Source organism: Nyctereutes procyonoides, unplaced genomic scaffold, assembly GCF_905146905.1.
Source record: "Nyctereutes procyonoides isolate TBG_1078 unplaced genomic scaffold, NYPRO_anot_genome, whole genome shotgun sequence".
In the NCBI taxonomy this organism is placed as follows: domain Eukaryota; kingdom Metazoa; phylum Chordata; class Mammalia; order Carnivora; family Canidae; genus Nyctereutes; species Nyctereutes procyonoides.
In genome coordinates, this window is record NW_026575140.1 from 29,254,215 (window position 1) to 29,268,940 (window position 14,726).

The 14,726-nt window shown below is 48.7% G+C and overlaps 1 protein-coding gene across 2 annotated transcripts in view; it reads left to right on the plus strand.

Moving 5' to 3' along the window:
* Nucleotides 1-6,974: 6,974 nt before the first annotated feature.
* Nucleotides 6,975-14,726, plus strand: part of ACOT7 (acyl-CoA thioesterase 7) — a 102,288-nt gene continuing 94,536 nt past the window's right edge. Inside the window, exon 1 of one of the 2 annotated variants that reach the window (XM_055306381.1) lies at nucleotides 6,975-7,132. In XM_055306381.1, the coding sequence (XP_055162356.1) occupies nucleotides 6,975-7,132 (158 nt within the window). The remainder of the gene's footprint in view (nucleotides 7,133-14,726) is intronic. The other variant, XM_055306382.1, reaches the window with a different exon arrangement.

The following is a 14,726-nucleotide window of genomic DNA, read 5'->3' on the forward strand; positions in this document are numbered from 1 at the left end:
CCCGAGCTGAAGGCAGACACTTAACTATCTGAGCCACCCAGGCATCCCTAAATAAACAAATAAAATCATTTTTAAAGGACAGCTCGGGTGGCTCAGCACTTTAGCGCAGCCTTCAGCCCAGGGTGTCATCCTGGAGACCTGGGATTAAGTCCTGCATCAGGTTCGTGGTTTACTTCGTGGAGCCTGCTTCTCCCTCTGCCTGTGTCTCTTCCTCTCAGTCTGTGTCTCTCAGGAATAAATAAAATCTTTTTTTAAAAAATCATTTTAAAAAATGTCCATAATCCCACTTTCCAGACACACCATTCTTTAAATATTTAATTAATTAATTAATTAATTAGAGAGAGAGAGAGCACAAGCCAGGGGAGAAGCAGAGGGAGAGAGAGAAGCAGACTCTGTGCTGAGTGTGGAGATGGACTTGGGGCTCAATCTCATGACCCTGAGATCACCACTTGAGCTGAAATCAAGAGTCAGACTCCTAACTGACTGAGTCATTCAGGCAACTATCCCCCATTGTTTCCTTGTTGTTGTTGTTGTTTTAATTGCAATGTATAACAGATACCAAAAAAAAGCACAAAACTTGCACTGGCAGTATAGAAAAAATGATGAACCTGTACACCATTATCCAGGTCAAGAGAAGAAACATGAATACCTCCCTACTCCCCCATTCCACGTCACCCTCCCTGATGACAACATTCCCCATTCCATTGGAGGGACCCACTATCCTGACTTTTCTGACAGTCCTATATCCTTGTTTCTCTTTATAGCTTTTTACCACCTACTTATATTTTCCTAAAAGAGCTATTTATTTTCCATTTATTCTTAGCAAATTTCAATTATACAATACAGTTTTCTCAACTATAGTCATCACGTTATATATACATTAGATCCTCAGACCTTATTCGTCTTATAGCTAAACCCTTGTACCATTTTACCAACCTCTTCCTCTTTCCCCCAACGCTCAGCCCCGGCAACCACTTTTCTACACCCTGTTTCTATGAGGTCAATGTTTTTTCTAAAGGATTTGACACAGAAGTCATACCATGCAGTATTTGTCTTTCTCTGTCTGACTTATTTCACTTAGCATAATTATGACCTCCAGGTTTATCTATGTTGTTGCAAATGACAAGATTTTCCTTTTTTTTAAGGCTGAGGAATGTTCCATTGTATGTTTATATTTATTAAATTATAATATATAATTTATAGATATGAAATTTTCTTGATCCTATTCATCCATAGATGGACACTTAGACTGTTTCCACATCTTGGCTATTGTGAATAATGTTGCAATAAACATACAAATGCAGATATCTTTTTGAGAAAAACAATTTCATTTCCTGTGGATATATATCCAGAAGTGGGATTGCTATATCTTTTTTTTTTTAATTTTTTTAAATTTATGATAGGCACACAGTGAGAGAGAGAGAGAGGCAGAGACATAGGCAGAGGGAGAAGCAGGCTCCATGCACCGGGAGCCCGACGTGGGATTCAATCCCGGGTCTCCAGGATCACACCCTGGGCCAAAGGCAGACGCCAAACCGCTGCGCCACCCAGGGATCCCATTATATCTTAATTTCTTGAGGAACCGCCATACTGTTTTCCCTAATGGCTGCACCTTATTTGCATTTCTACTAACAGTATAAAAGGATTCCCATTTCTCCTTGTCTTTGCTAATACTTAGCTTCTTGATAACAGCACAAATAGAATGTTTGCTCTTTTATGCATGGCTTGATACTATATATTCTTCTTTTTTTAAGATTTTATTTATTTATTCATGAGAGACAGAGAGAGAGAGAGAAGCAGAGACACAGGCAGAGGGAGAAGCAGGCTCCACGCAGGGAACCTGACGTGGGACTTGATTCTGGGCCTCCAGGATCACACCCTGGGCTGAAGGTGGCGCTAAAATGCTGAGCCACCCAGGCTGCCCATCTTTCTTCTTTTCCTGCATGTTGTGATTCCTCATTGTGTGTAACTAAGGTTTGTGGGTTTTCATGGCTAATTGGCTACTTGGTATTGCCCAGGCGAGTGTACTACAATCTACCAAGCTAGTTGTACTGTTGATGGGCATTTGAATTCCAGCTTGGAGTTATCATAAACAATGTTGCTGGGATCCCTGGGTGGCTCAGTGGTTTAGCGCCTGCCTTCAGCCCAGGGTGTGGTCCTGGAGTCCCGGGATCGAGTCCCACGTCAGGCTCCCTGCGTGGAGCCTCCTTCTCCCTCTGCCTGTGTCTCTGCCTCTCTCTCTCTGTGTGTGTGTTTCTCATGAATAAATAAATAAAATCTTTTTTAAAAAATTAAAAAAAATAAAATAAACAATGTTGCTGTGGCTCCTCTATGAAGCCATCTGGGTGACCTCATGCTCAATATATTGGATATGCGGATGCCTGGGTGGCTCAGTGGTTAAGTGTCTGTCTTGGGCTCAGGGCATGATCCCAGGATAGAGTCCTGCATTGGGCTCCCTGCAGGGAGACTGCTTCTCCCTCTGCCTATATGTCTCTTCCTCTCTCTCTTTCTGTCTCTCATAAACAAATAACTAACTAAAACTAAATAAATAAAAATTTTAAAATATTGGATATGTATGTATCTGGTGCTAGGATTTATGGGTCAAAGGCTATGGCTGTTTCCAACTTAAATAATTATTTTCAGGGCAGCCCGGGTGGCTCAGCGGTTTAGTGCCACCTTCAGCCCAGGGCCTGATCCTGGAGACCCAGGATCGAGTCCCACGTCGGGCTCCGGGCATGGAGCCTGCTTCTCCCTCTGCCTGTGTCTCTGCCAATCTCTCTCTCTCTGTGTATCTCTCATGAGTGAATAAATAAAATCTTTAAAAAAAATTATTTTCAGCTATTTTCCAAATAGGCTGCACCAATTTATTTTTCTACCATCAGTGTATGAGAGCCCCTATTGCTTCGTATCTGATACTCCATATGGACTTGAAAAAATAATAAACCAGTCACAAGGTTAGATAGTAACAGTGCAAAAATATATAAATGACAGGTACCTGGGTGGCTCAGTTGGTTAAATGGCTGACTCGATTTCATCTCAGATCATGATCTCAGGGTCCTGGGATCAAGGACCCCCCCCCACAACTGGCTCTGCGATAAGTGGGGAGTCTGCCTCAGAATTCTCTCTCTGCTCTTCCCCTCAAATAAATAAATAAATCTTTAAAAAATATACGTACAGGGGCACCTGGGTGGCACAGTGGTTGAAGTGGTTGAACCTTTGGCTCAGGTTGCAATCCCAGGGTCCTGGGATCAAGTTCCACAATAGGCACCCCATGGGGAGCCTGCTTCTCCCTCTGCCTATGTCTGTGCCTCTCTCTGTGTCTCTCATGAATGAATAAATAAAATCTTTTAAAAATAAAATAAAATGAAATATATATATATAATATATATATGAAAAGCAAAGGCCTCACCCCCTTCCCTCAAAGGTTACCAGTGTCAATAGCTTAAGTATCTTTCCATAACAATTTGCAGAAATTATTTAAATAATAAAATATATATAAGCTTTTTATTTTTATTTTTTAAAAATATTATTTTTTTTATTTGAGAGAGAGCATGAGAGGGGGAGAGGGAGAAGCAGACTCCTGGCTGAGCAGGGAGCCCAATGTGGGGCAGGGCTCCATCCCAGGACCCTGAGGACCCTGAGATTATGACCTGAGCCAAAGGCAGACATGTAACTGACTGAGCCACCCAGATGTCCCTATATGTAGGCTTTTAAAATGACAATTTGTGGGTATTATTTCTAGTCCAAAGAAAGAGTGGGGAAACCAAGTAGAATGAATCAAATACCTGCTGTGGTCCAATATGTTGCTATAAACCTCTGTTGAGTCTATCATTGGTAAAATATTTCCTGAGAGCTTGTTATGTGTTTGGCACTCTTCTAGGGGCTTGGCATACAGTAATGAACAAAATAGTAAAAAAAAAAAAAAAAAAATTACTCCTGCCCTCATGGAACATGCATTCTGGTTGGTGAGACACCATAAATAGATAAGTAAAATCTATGTTAAGTGGCATTAAGAGCTAAGGGGAAAAAAAAAAGAAAAAAAAAAGAGCTAAGGGAAACAAGTCAGGGAGAGGGTAGGGGGTGCTGAGGAATTGCAGTTTTAGACAGGTGGCCAGGAAAGGCCATACTTATGGGTGATATTTTAGTAAAGACCCAAGGAAGTGAGGGCTGAATCTCACGGGTGTTTGAAGAAAGAGGGGTCGGGTGTAGTCAAGGACTGTCTGAGGAGTCACAGGGTCAGGGACTAATGAGCAGAGATGAGGCCTTCTGGACGGAGCTGTGGGCAGGTTCTCTAATGCCACAGGGAGATGGGGCACATTCTAGGCTTTGGATGCAGAGCTAGCAGGCTTTGCTAGTGACCTGGATGAGGGGTGGGAGAGAAAGGAGTCACGGATGATTCCTCAGTTGTTAGCTTAAGCAAATTGAAAGGAAGAAACTCGAATGGGAGGGCACCTGGGTGGTTCAGTGGTTGAGCATCTGCCTTTAGCTCAGGTCATGATCCTGGGGTCCTGGGATCGAGTCCTGCATCAGGCTCCCCACAGCAAGCCTGCTTCTCCCTCTGCCTGTGTCTCTGCTTCTCTCTCTTTTCTCATGAATAGATAAATAAAATCTTGGGGGGGGGAAGCTCTAGTGGGTAAGACCATGATGGGCAATTTTTGGGGGAAGCATGAGATGCCTATTCACAACTAGGGTGACCTGTGGCCCAGGCAAGAAGACGAGGATGTCCAGAATTCAGGGGAGAGGTTTGGGCCTCCCATGGGGCAGAACCGGCAGAGCAGGCTGAGCAAAGTGGCCAGGAAAACAACAGTGTGTGGCAGCCGGCCTCTTGGAAGGCTAGGAATAAGCGTTTCAAGAGAGATGGCTTCTGACAACAGATTACTGGACTTAACAACTTGGAAGGACTTAGAGACCTTGATAAATTGAGCTGTAGAGACAAAACCCAGAATGGAATTGGTTCAAAAGAGAATGAGGAGGGGGTGCAGAGGACAGGGTGTGTATACAAACAGCTCTTCTGAGTTGTCTTGCTGAAAGACGACAGAAATGGCCTGGCGGCCTGGGGAGAACCTAGGAAAAAACCCCTGAATGGGGAGTGCGGGAGGGAGACCGTAAGGTGAGAAGGCAGTGTAAATCCACCAGAGCTGTAGTAAAGGTAATTCCTGATGTTTTTGCCAGGGGATCACACCCTCCCCTCTCCTGACTGCTGATCTGGAACACCAGGCAAAGGCATAAACAACTGGCAATCACATACAAGTGGTTAATCCTGAAACACCATTTTCTACATAGAACCAGGACACATTAATGTACTGGTTGGACTGTAAAGTTCCCTAGCTCCTTCTGCTGCTGGAGGAGCTGTCACAGGGAGAGTGTTGACAGTCCCTGTCTGGGACCAAAGTGGAGCCACACTCTTTCACAAAGGTCCAGATGTTGCTCCAGATCTCTTCTTTGTCCCTCTTTGTGAGGGTCCCAGGCTATTTAATCCTGAGCCATTCAGCCCATCCCCTGGTCTAGAAATTTGGTTCTGCCTGTAGTCACAGCCAGGCTTTGTGTCCCAGACTTGTCTCCCAATCAGATAGGGAGCTTTTTGAAGAACAAAAATATATCCAACTTCATGGGAACTTCTCCCACCTATACAAATAGAGCAGGGACTCTGTAAATCCTTCTTCCATTGCACTGACTGGGGAAGGAAGGTCACTTTAGAGAAACAGAACATTCTGGGTGAGAATAAAGGGGAAGAAAGGCCCTAATTATTGTGGTAGGCCCCTTACATTTGCTACCTCCTTTCTCCTCCAAATAAACGATGAGGAAACTGCCTGGCCTAAGGCTCAGATGAGTTGGCTCCAAATCTGGCTATTGCTCCTTGGTCCCATTGTAAGAAATCTGTCTACTTTGGGATTCAACCTGGGAAGAGGTGGTGGTTAAATAGGTTTGGTGTGACCCTTGATGCTTGCATTAATTCACATTACACAACAAAATTTCTAGTACAATAATCTTTAATCACAGATATGATCTGGCCACCTCCACCGTCTGGCAATACTGGAGTGAGCAGGATGATGAACGATTCATTCAGAGGTATTCAGTTTAGACTAAATGGGTTTTCACATTTCACGGAACAGCTCCAGTTCTGTGGGTTTTATCTGATTTTTAAAAAATCGGACTGCAAAAGCAATTAATGGAAAAAAGCAATTTCTCCTCCGGGGTAAAAACCTCTCTGTAATTTGGTAGGTAGAGTGATCACCTTTGCCCTCTTTGGTGTACTATGGGTGTTAGCTGTGACCCCGACTTCACCTGGACTCCCTGGCGGAGCACGTTGTGCAACGTAACAGATCAGCATCCTTAAGGTCCCTACTGCAGTATGCACCCCCCACACCCGAGCAAAAGCTCAGTACTCCCAAGTCCTTCTGCGCGAACCCCGAGATCTTTGCAGTGGGCGGTGCAGGCCCATCCCCAGCCCAGCTCAGCCGCTTGCAGCAGGGGCGCTGCCCTGGCGGCCGGGCCCGCGCTCCGGGTTCCGCTCACCCACGTGTCTCCCAGCACAACACACGGCAGCCCCGCCATAAATGCCGCTTTACGGGAAACCGCCTCTAATTTCCTGTCATGGCTGATTCGAGAAGGCGAGACCCGGACGGACCCCCGCGGGCCTCTCTGCCGCGCGCGGGCCGCCGCCGCCTCGCGGGGCGCTGTGACCCGCCACCGCCGGGCGCGGGCAGCCGGAACGCCCCGCACCAACAGGCGCCGCGCAGGGCGAGGCTGACCCACGCGGCCGCCCCCCGCGGCGCCGCCCAACAGCCGCCGAACCTTCTGGAAGCGGCACCCTACCGCGCCCCGCCGCAACCAGAACCGGACGCCAGCGGAGCCGGCAGCCGCCGAGGGGGCGGGGGGCGGGGCGGGGGCGGGGGGCGGGGCTCGGGGCGGGGCGTGCGCAGGAGGCCGCGTTCGATTCGCCGCCGGCGCTCAGGCCCCGCCCCGCCGGCGCCATGGCCCCGCCCCCACCCTCCCCCTCCATGGCGCCGCCCGGGCTCATTCATTCCGCGCCAGGCCTGCCAGACACCTGCGCTCTCTTTCAGCCGCTCGTCGCCGCCGCCGGCATGTCAGGCCCCGCCGCGGAGACCCCGTCCGCCATCCAGATCTGCCGGTAAGCAGGCCGCGCCGCGCGGGGGGCGGCCAGGACGCCGAGTCTGCGCCCCGGCCCGCGCCCTGCCCCCTCCCCGCCCCCGCCCCCGCCCCAGCCCCAGCCAGTGCCCGGCCCTGCCTTTCCGGCTCGTCGCCCGCCTGCCCGGCGTGGATGCGCCTCAGGCCCCGCAGCGCCGGCCGCCCCTGGCAACCCGGGGACGGCGCGGCCGCCACGCACGCAGTTTGCGGGAGGAGTGGACGCGGCGCCCTTCCGGGCAGGGTCGGTGCGCATCCCCCGCGCCCCGCCCCGCCCCGCCCCGCGCCCGGGCGCCCCGGGGCCGCAGCCCGGCCCCAGCTGAGCCCCCTCACTCGAGGGCGTTCTCCGGGCGGTGGTGCATCGCCAGCCGGAGCCCCCGAGTGGAGGGACACCGATTACCAGCTCGTCGGGCGAGCCCCTGGGTGGGTCCCCGAGTGGGCGGGGGCTGCAGAGCTACAGCTCGGTCCGTGGCTTGCTTCGGCTTCTGCGAAGAGCCGGTGTTCCCTGGAAGACCAGAAAATACCCTCCCGCTAACGGCTTAATGCTCCATTGAGCCCGGAAGCGTGTTACACAATGGGGGCGAAGGGTGGTTCTTCGCCCCTGTCTTCCTGCACCGGCCCTTCGGGTAGACCGAAGCCCCAGAGGAAGCCGGAGATCACGAGCTGGGTTATTTCCCACTGGAGCGCGGAGGGCAGCCTCAAGGTTACTCTTCACCCCTTTGGGAAAAAACAGAAGCAGACACGCTGGTATTTGGGCCTGAGCAGAATAAGGGCAAGAAGTCTGGGAAAGCCACGGCAGGACTGGGGCTTGTAGCAGGGCCTGGCCTGGCTCACCCCGAGGAGGGAGCCGCTTCTTGCTTTGGGGGCGGCAGGTTCCTCAGCTTTGCAGGCGGGTTCCTCAGCTTTGCAGGTTGGGCGTCACACTGACCTTGGGCCCCAGGCAGGTTGGTTTCCCGTGGATGTTGACATCTCACCTGAGAAGGCATTGGCTGGGTATATATTAAGTGTGGGATCAATGGACTGCCTTGACCTCTTACTTCTCCTCGGTCAGAAGCCTTTCCTGACCTCAAGGTCAGTTTTGAGTTTTCCAGGGAGAGAAGATTTTTAAGGGGAGCCTTACTGTGTTCCCTTTGTTACTGGTGGTGTGGTGGTTAAGGCCCCACCAACTCCCAAGCTCCAGGGCAAAAATAATAGAAGCGGTTAAGTTGGGAAAAGGATAGGCCTAGAGTCAGGGCCTTGGATTCTTGTATTGGCCAGGTGACCTTGGCAGTCAGTGTTTGCAAAAGGCCTGTGTATCTGCTGTCTCATTGGGTTTGCCCAACTTCCCTGAGAGGCAGGATGGCAGGGGTCTCACCTCTGTGAAGTGAGGAAGGAAATTGAGGCTCTGGAAGACCCAGTGTCTCTGTAAGGTCATCCAACCACAAGACCTGAGGGTAGCTCCTGCCAGGTGAGCTGTATCCAGACCTATATATTTTCCTCTGCACTCCCTTCCAAAAAAGAAGATACTGACTTCAGTCTACACATGGAAAGCCAGGCTTTTATTTACTTCATCAGTATGATGAATACCCAGTTTGTACATGTTATCTTTTGTTAAGCCACCTTCTAATAGTTAATGGTTCTTGGGTAGCTTTAGGCACTTCTGTGTGTGCACAAACAAATGTGTGTACCCATGGTGTGTACCACACTGCCTCTGGCATATTCACAACTGCATATTGTCTCTGAGTGGCCTTGGAACAAGTGGGCAGGATGCCTGGCTGAGGTGAGCATCATGTGCCCAGCATGACTGCCAAAGGGTGTTCGGGGCGGGGCTGTGCTGAGGGCCAGGCTCACAAGGGCTTGGCCTGGAGAAACTACAGGACATTGGAGAGTGGACATAGCAGGGTGGGGAGCCCTTTAAGGACATCTGAGCTGATACCCTGTGTTGAAAGAGGAGCCTCCTGGCCAAAGACAGCCAAGCCCATGAATTTAACAAGTTTCACTGGATGCCTCCAAGGAGCAAAGTGCCATGGAGGGACACTGACCAATGTGGAAAATTTGGTCCCCACTTTTGGAAGGTTCACAGGGTAGCAGGGAAGGATGCCAGACTCTCTACCATCCTAGATAATTAAGATGCTCTCAGGTTTTTTTTTTTATGCTCAGTTTTGAAGGAGGTGTTGGAGGGATGGGGCTTGAAAGGCTGGGGTAGGCAGTGGTTAGAAGCAGCTCCGCAGTCCAACAAGGACAAAATGTCATCTGCTAAATAAACTTTAGCATTACTTAAATGAATTCAGCCTCTGCCCCTCTGGAAGCTGCCTGGCCTTTCAGTGTCCCATTTTCTCATGGGTGGTTCTGGGTGTTAAAGAAAGTGTATCCAGTGCTTGGCAGTGCTTGGCTGGCACTGTGTAAGTAAATGGGAGCTCTTTTTGTCCAAAAAGTGGAACACAGGCTCTGGGGGCCTGGATTCAAATCCTAGCTCTCTGCCTCATGGCTTTAGGCACGTTCCTAAACGTTGCTGGGCCTCCGCTCTTTTATTTGTGAAGTGGAGATGATAATGCCTCCTTGAGGGTGGCTGTGGGGATTACAATCTTTGGCATGCTGCTCGGCGTGGTGCTTATGAAAGTGGGCTCACAAAGAGGGCAATTTACCTATGAGAACCTGAACTTTGGATGGGCAGGCCACTGTGGGATGTCAGCTCCTCTTCCTTTTGACCTAGCCCTAGGTTACAGGTCCAGGACAGCACTTAAAGTCTTAGAAGAGCTTTTTCTCTTTATTTATTTTGGTTTAAGTAATGTTTATTTATTTTTTAAAGATTTATTTATTTATTTATTATAGACAGAGAGAGAGAGAGAGAGAGAGAGGCAGAGACACAGGAGGAGGGAGAAGCAGGCTCCATGCCGGGAGCCCGACGTGGGACTCTATCCCGGGACTCCAGGATTGTGCCCTGGGCCAAAGGCAGGCGCTAAACCGCTTAGCCACCCAGGGATCCCCCCCTTTTCTTTTTTTAAAGATTTATTTATTTATTTATTTATTTATTTATTTATTTATTTATTTATTTATTTATGAGAGAGAGAGGGAGAGGGAGAGGCATAGACACAGGAGGAGGGAGAAGCAGGCTCCATGCTGGGAGCCCGACATAAGTAATGTTAATAAACATTTAGTTAGTAGATTACATTTTTCTTTGTTGGACTCAGAGTTCTAGAATGTCAGACCTGGAAGGAACCTTAGGGAGCCCCCAGTCCAGCTCTGTCATGTTACAGATGGTGAAAATGAGGCCCTCAGAGGTTAAGGACTTGGTCAAGGGCAGCCCTTGGGCCTTGACAAGGAACTGAAGGCTACTGGTGAATTATTCCCTGCTAGGTGTCCCTGTTGCTGTAGTTTTTCCTCTGTTTACCAAAGCTGAAGTTTATATTTGGTTGTGAGACTTAACCATGGTATCAGTGTGGGCCCCTAGGAACAGCCCCTGAGTGTTTACTGAAATATAGTTCAAGGATGTGTCTTGTAACAGGTTGTTGGAGAGTAAGGCTTCATGGAGCAGTGATAGAAATGGTCCATGTCTGTACAGTCCAATATGGTAACCCCTAGTCACTGGCCACTGAGTGCTTGAAATGTGGCCAGACGTGGAGAAACTGGATTTTTTTCTTTTTAAAGATTTATTTAGTCATGAAAGACACACACAGAGAGAGAGAGAGAGAGAGAGAGAGAGAGAGAGAGAGAGAGAGAGGCACAGGCAGAGAGGGAGAAGCAGGCTCCATGCAGGGAGCTTGGATGTGGGACTCGATCCCGGGTCTCCAGGATCATGCCCTGGGCCGAAGGCGGTGCTAAACCGCTGAGCCACCGGGGCTGCCCTGAAGAAACTGGATTTTTAATTGCATTTATTTAAACTTATTTGAATGGGGGATCCATCCTGGGTGGCTCATTGGTTTAGCGCCTGCCTTTGGCCCAGGGCGTGATCCTGGAGTCTCCAGATCGAGTCCCTCATCCGGCTCCCTGCATTGAGCCTGCTTCTCCCTCTGCCTGTGTCTCTGCTTCTCTCTCTTTCTGTGTCTCCCAGGAATAAATAAAATCTTAAAAAAAAATTAAACTTATTTGAATGTAAACATAGACAGTCTCCTCTGACCTGTGGCTACATTGTGGGCCAGTATAGTATGTGGTGGGATTTAGAAACTGGGATTTGTGGCAGGCTTATGAGAGGAAGGATTTCCTAAAGGTTTCAGAAGCTCCCTGGGGACTGCAATTGGCTCTCAAACCACCTAGCTAATGGAGGTGGACCTTGGTATGGACTTTGCCCTTTGCTAGGTGTGGATAATCTAGGAATTCTTTATTTGTAGGTAAGTGTGTGAGGTCTGCTTGGGGTTTTTTGTTTGCATGCTCTTAGATGCAAATCTGCTCAGAAATGCCTTGAGTTAGGAACTGCTTTGTTCACTGTTGTGTGGGGAATGCCTGGAGTAGTGTCTGGCCCCTAGGAGACACAGCATCTGGTAGATGTGGCATTTAGTAGCCAAAATATTAGTGGAAAGGACCTGAATTCTAGTATGTTAATGGGTTAGATTTTTTTCCCCTTGGACTCTGTGTTTGGATTTACAGTGGAAATAATGAAAACACTGAATCTGATTTACAGAAACCAGTGCTGGCTCCCTTCTTGCCAGGACAGAGAGGCTCTGGGAAAAGGCACAATCGTTGCAGCCCAAGGAGCCTATGGTTGGGTAGGCTGTGCTCACCGACTGCCCAGCCTCCCCCGTAAGTGGGCCAAGTAGCTTGGCACCACAGCCCATCAGCTCCCCACATTCAGTCTGGCCAGAGGTTGCTTTCTCCTATTAATCTTAAAAATAAAATTGCCAGTTATTTTACCAGAAAAAAAAAAGATTTATTCAGGAATTGCAGGGCAAGGAAGCTTATAGCAAAACCATAGGCAAGCTTGGAGAACAAAGGAGAGGAATGCTGTTTTATATTGGAGAGGGGGGATCTTCTGAGGGTTGTCGGAACCATAAGTCTATTGGAGCAAACTGGGAGTTCAGAGTGTAGTGGCTTCTCTTTGGCTGAGTTGTGACAGTCCCCCCCACTGGCTGGAGCTGTTGCCAGGGGAAGAGGAAAGCTTGCTTCCTGCTCCCGGGGTGGTACAGTAGGATCTACCTCCAATGCACTTGCAAAGAGCTGCTTTTCCTGGCTGGCCTGCAGGGTGTGAGAGCTCCCCCTGCCGGCCCCTGACGCCACTCTAAAGGAGGTCTTCGATGTTCTTAGCCCTGTGCTGGGGGGCTTATCCAGGTGGGACCCAGCCCCCGTGGCCACACTGTGTGCCTCTAGGTCCACTGTGTCTCCCTGCCAGAGGTGTTCTGGGGAGGAGGACACATTATGTGGTCAATCCCCTCCTCCCCACGGACCACCTACATCTGAATAACTGAGACAGCTTGTTACAAATGCACATGTTCTGCATGCAAATTACACTTGAGTAGAAAATCAACAAAATGCAGATTTTAAAACATTTCTGATATACTTGGGGGAACTCGGATAGTCCTTTGAAACTTAAAAGATACTAAGGAATTTCTAGTTTTTTAAGGTGAGATCATTGTAGTTATGATTTTTAAAAAATGACCTCATGAGATAATGATTACAGACAATAATATGCAACCTTTTTTTTTTTTTTTTTTTTTTTTAAGATTTTACTTATTTACTTAGAGAAAGAGAGCATAAAAGAGCAAAGGGAGAGGGAGCGGCAGGGATTCCCGATGCAGGGCTCCATCCCAGGACTCCAGGCACGACCTGAACTGGAGGTAGAAGCTCAGTCAGCTGAACCACCCAGGTGCCCCAGTATGCACCTGTTTTAAGCCTACAGCTCACTGAGTTTTAGCAACTGTGTACACCTGCAGAATGACCATCACAACTGTGACATAGGACGTTTTCATTACCCAGCCCCGACCCCTGGTAAACAGGTCTGCTTTCCTATCACTCTGGTGTCTGCCTCTTCTAGAATTTCACGGGGATGGAATCATATACTTGGCACTGTCCTTGTGAGCACCACTTGCTGTATGTGCTGTGCTTCTTTCTTCTTACCGCCCTGTTATATTACCTGTGCTTTGTTTCTCTTTTCACCAGTCAGGCAACATCTGAGAACTTTCTAGCTGTTGGTGGTTGTGAATACAGTCCACAAATCTGGATTTCAAAACTTTTAGGACATCATTGGGAAAACTTGAACACTCACTTGGTACTTGACGACACTAAGGAATTGGTGTTATATTTTAGGTGGAATAATTGTTTTGTGGTTCTGGTTTTTTTTTTTTTAAGATTTTATTTATTTGAGAGAGAGCATGGACCCACATGCGGGGGGAGAGGGAGAAGCAGACTCCCTGCTGAGCGGGGAGCTCGACATGGGGCTCAATCCGGGACCCTGAGATCATGGCCTAAGCCGAAGGCAGGCCCTTAACTGACTGAGCCACCTAGGCGCCCTTGTGGTTCTGTTTTTAAATGGGGTCTTTCTCTTTTATTTATTTTTTACAGATTATTTATTTATTTATTCATGAGAGACACACACAAAAGAGAGAGGCAGAGACACAGGCAGAGGGAAAAGCAGGCTCCATGCAGGGAGCCCGATGTGGGTGGGACTCGATCCGGGGTCTCAAGGATCACGCCCTGGGCTGAAGGCAGACTCCAAATCGCTGAGCCACCCCAGCGTCCCTGGTCTTACTCTTTTAGAGGGAATGCTGAGATACTTATAAATGCCCTTCTGTGATGTCTGAGATTTGTTTAAACTCAGTGAGGGAGTGAGTGGGAGTAGAGAGGAAACATGTCACCTGAAACCAGAGTTGACCAGTGGAGTTGTTTGGTGGGGACTCAGGGATTCATTTCCTTCTCCCTGCTCTTGTAAGTGATGTTTTCCACAATAGAGAATAAAATGACAGGGACGCCTGTGTGGCTCAGTCAGTTAAGTGTCCGACTCTTGGTTTCAGCTCAGGTTGTCATCTCAGGGTCCTGGAATTAAGCCCTGATTTGGGCTCCATGCTCAATGGGAAGTCTGCTGAAGGTTATCCCCCTTTGCCTCTGCTCCTTCATCGCTTGCACTCAATTGCTCTCTCTCTCAAATAAATCAATAAAATCTTAAAAAAAAAAAAAAAGAATGAAAAGGCAAACAGCCTCTTGAGTCCATACTCCAGACCTACTGCTTTTGCGTCTTGGGGGTCAGGGCCAGAAATCCGCATCTCCCTCAGTTCTCCACTGGAGCTTGAGAGCCCCTGTCCAAAGTAGGGATGGGAATTTCCCACTGTGTGCATGCATCCTTTTCCTCAGCTAGCTTGCTGTCCCAGAACCCCTGGGACAGGGCTGGCAGCCTCCCATGGGGACGACACCTCCCAGGCAGAGAGCTTTCCAGTCCAGGTGGAGCTGCTCATCCCTGCTGGAGGCCTGGTCTGGCCTGATGGGTGTTAGAGGCTTATAGGTCGTGGAGATGGGAATCTTGGCCGCGTTGCCCACAGCCCCACCCACTTCCTCCTGTTAACTTTATTTATTTATTTTTTTTTATGAGATACTCATTTCTCTTCCTTTTTTTTTTTAATTTATTTATGATAGTCACAGAGAGAGAGAGAGAGGCAGAGACACAGGCAGAGGGAGAA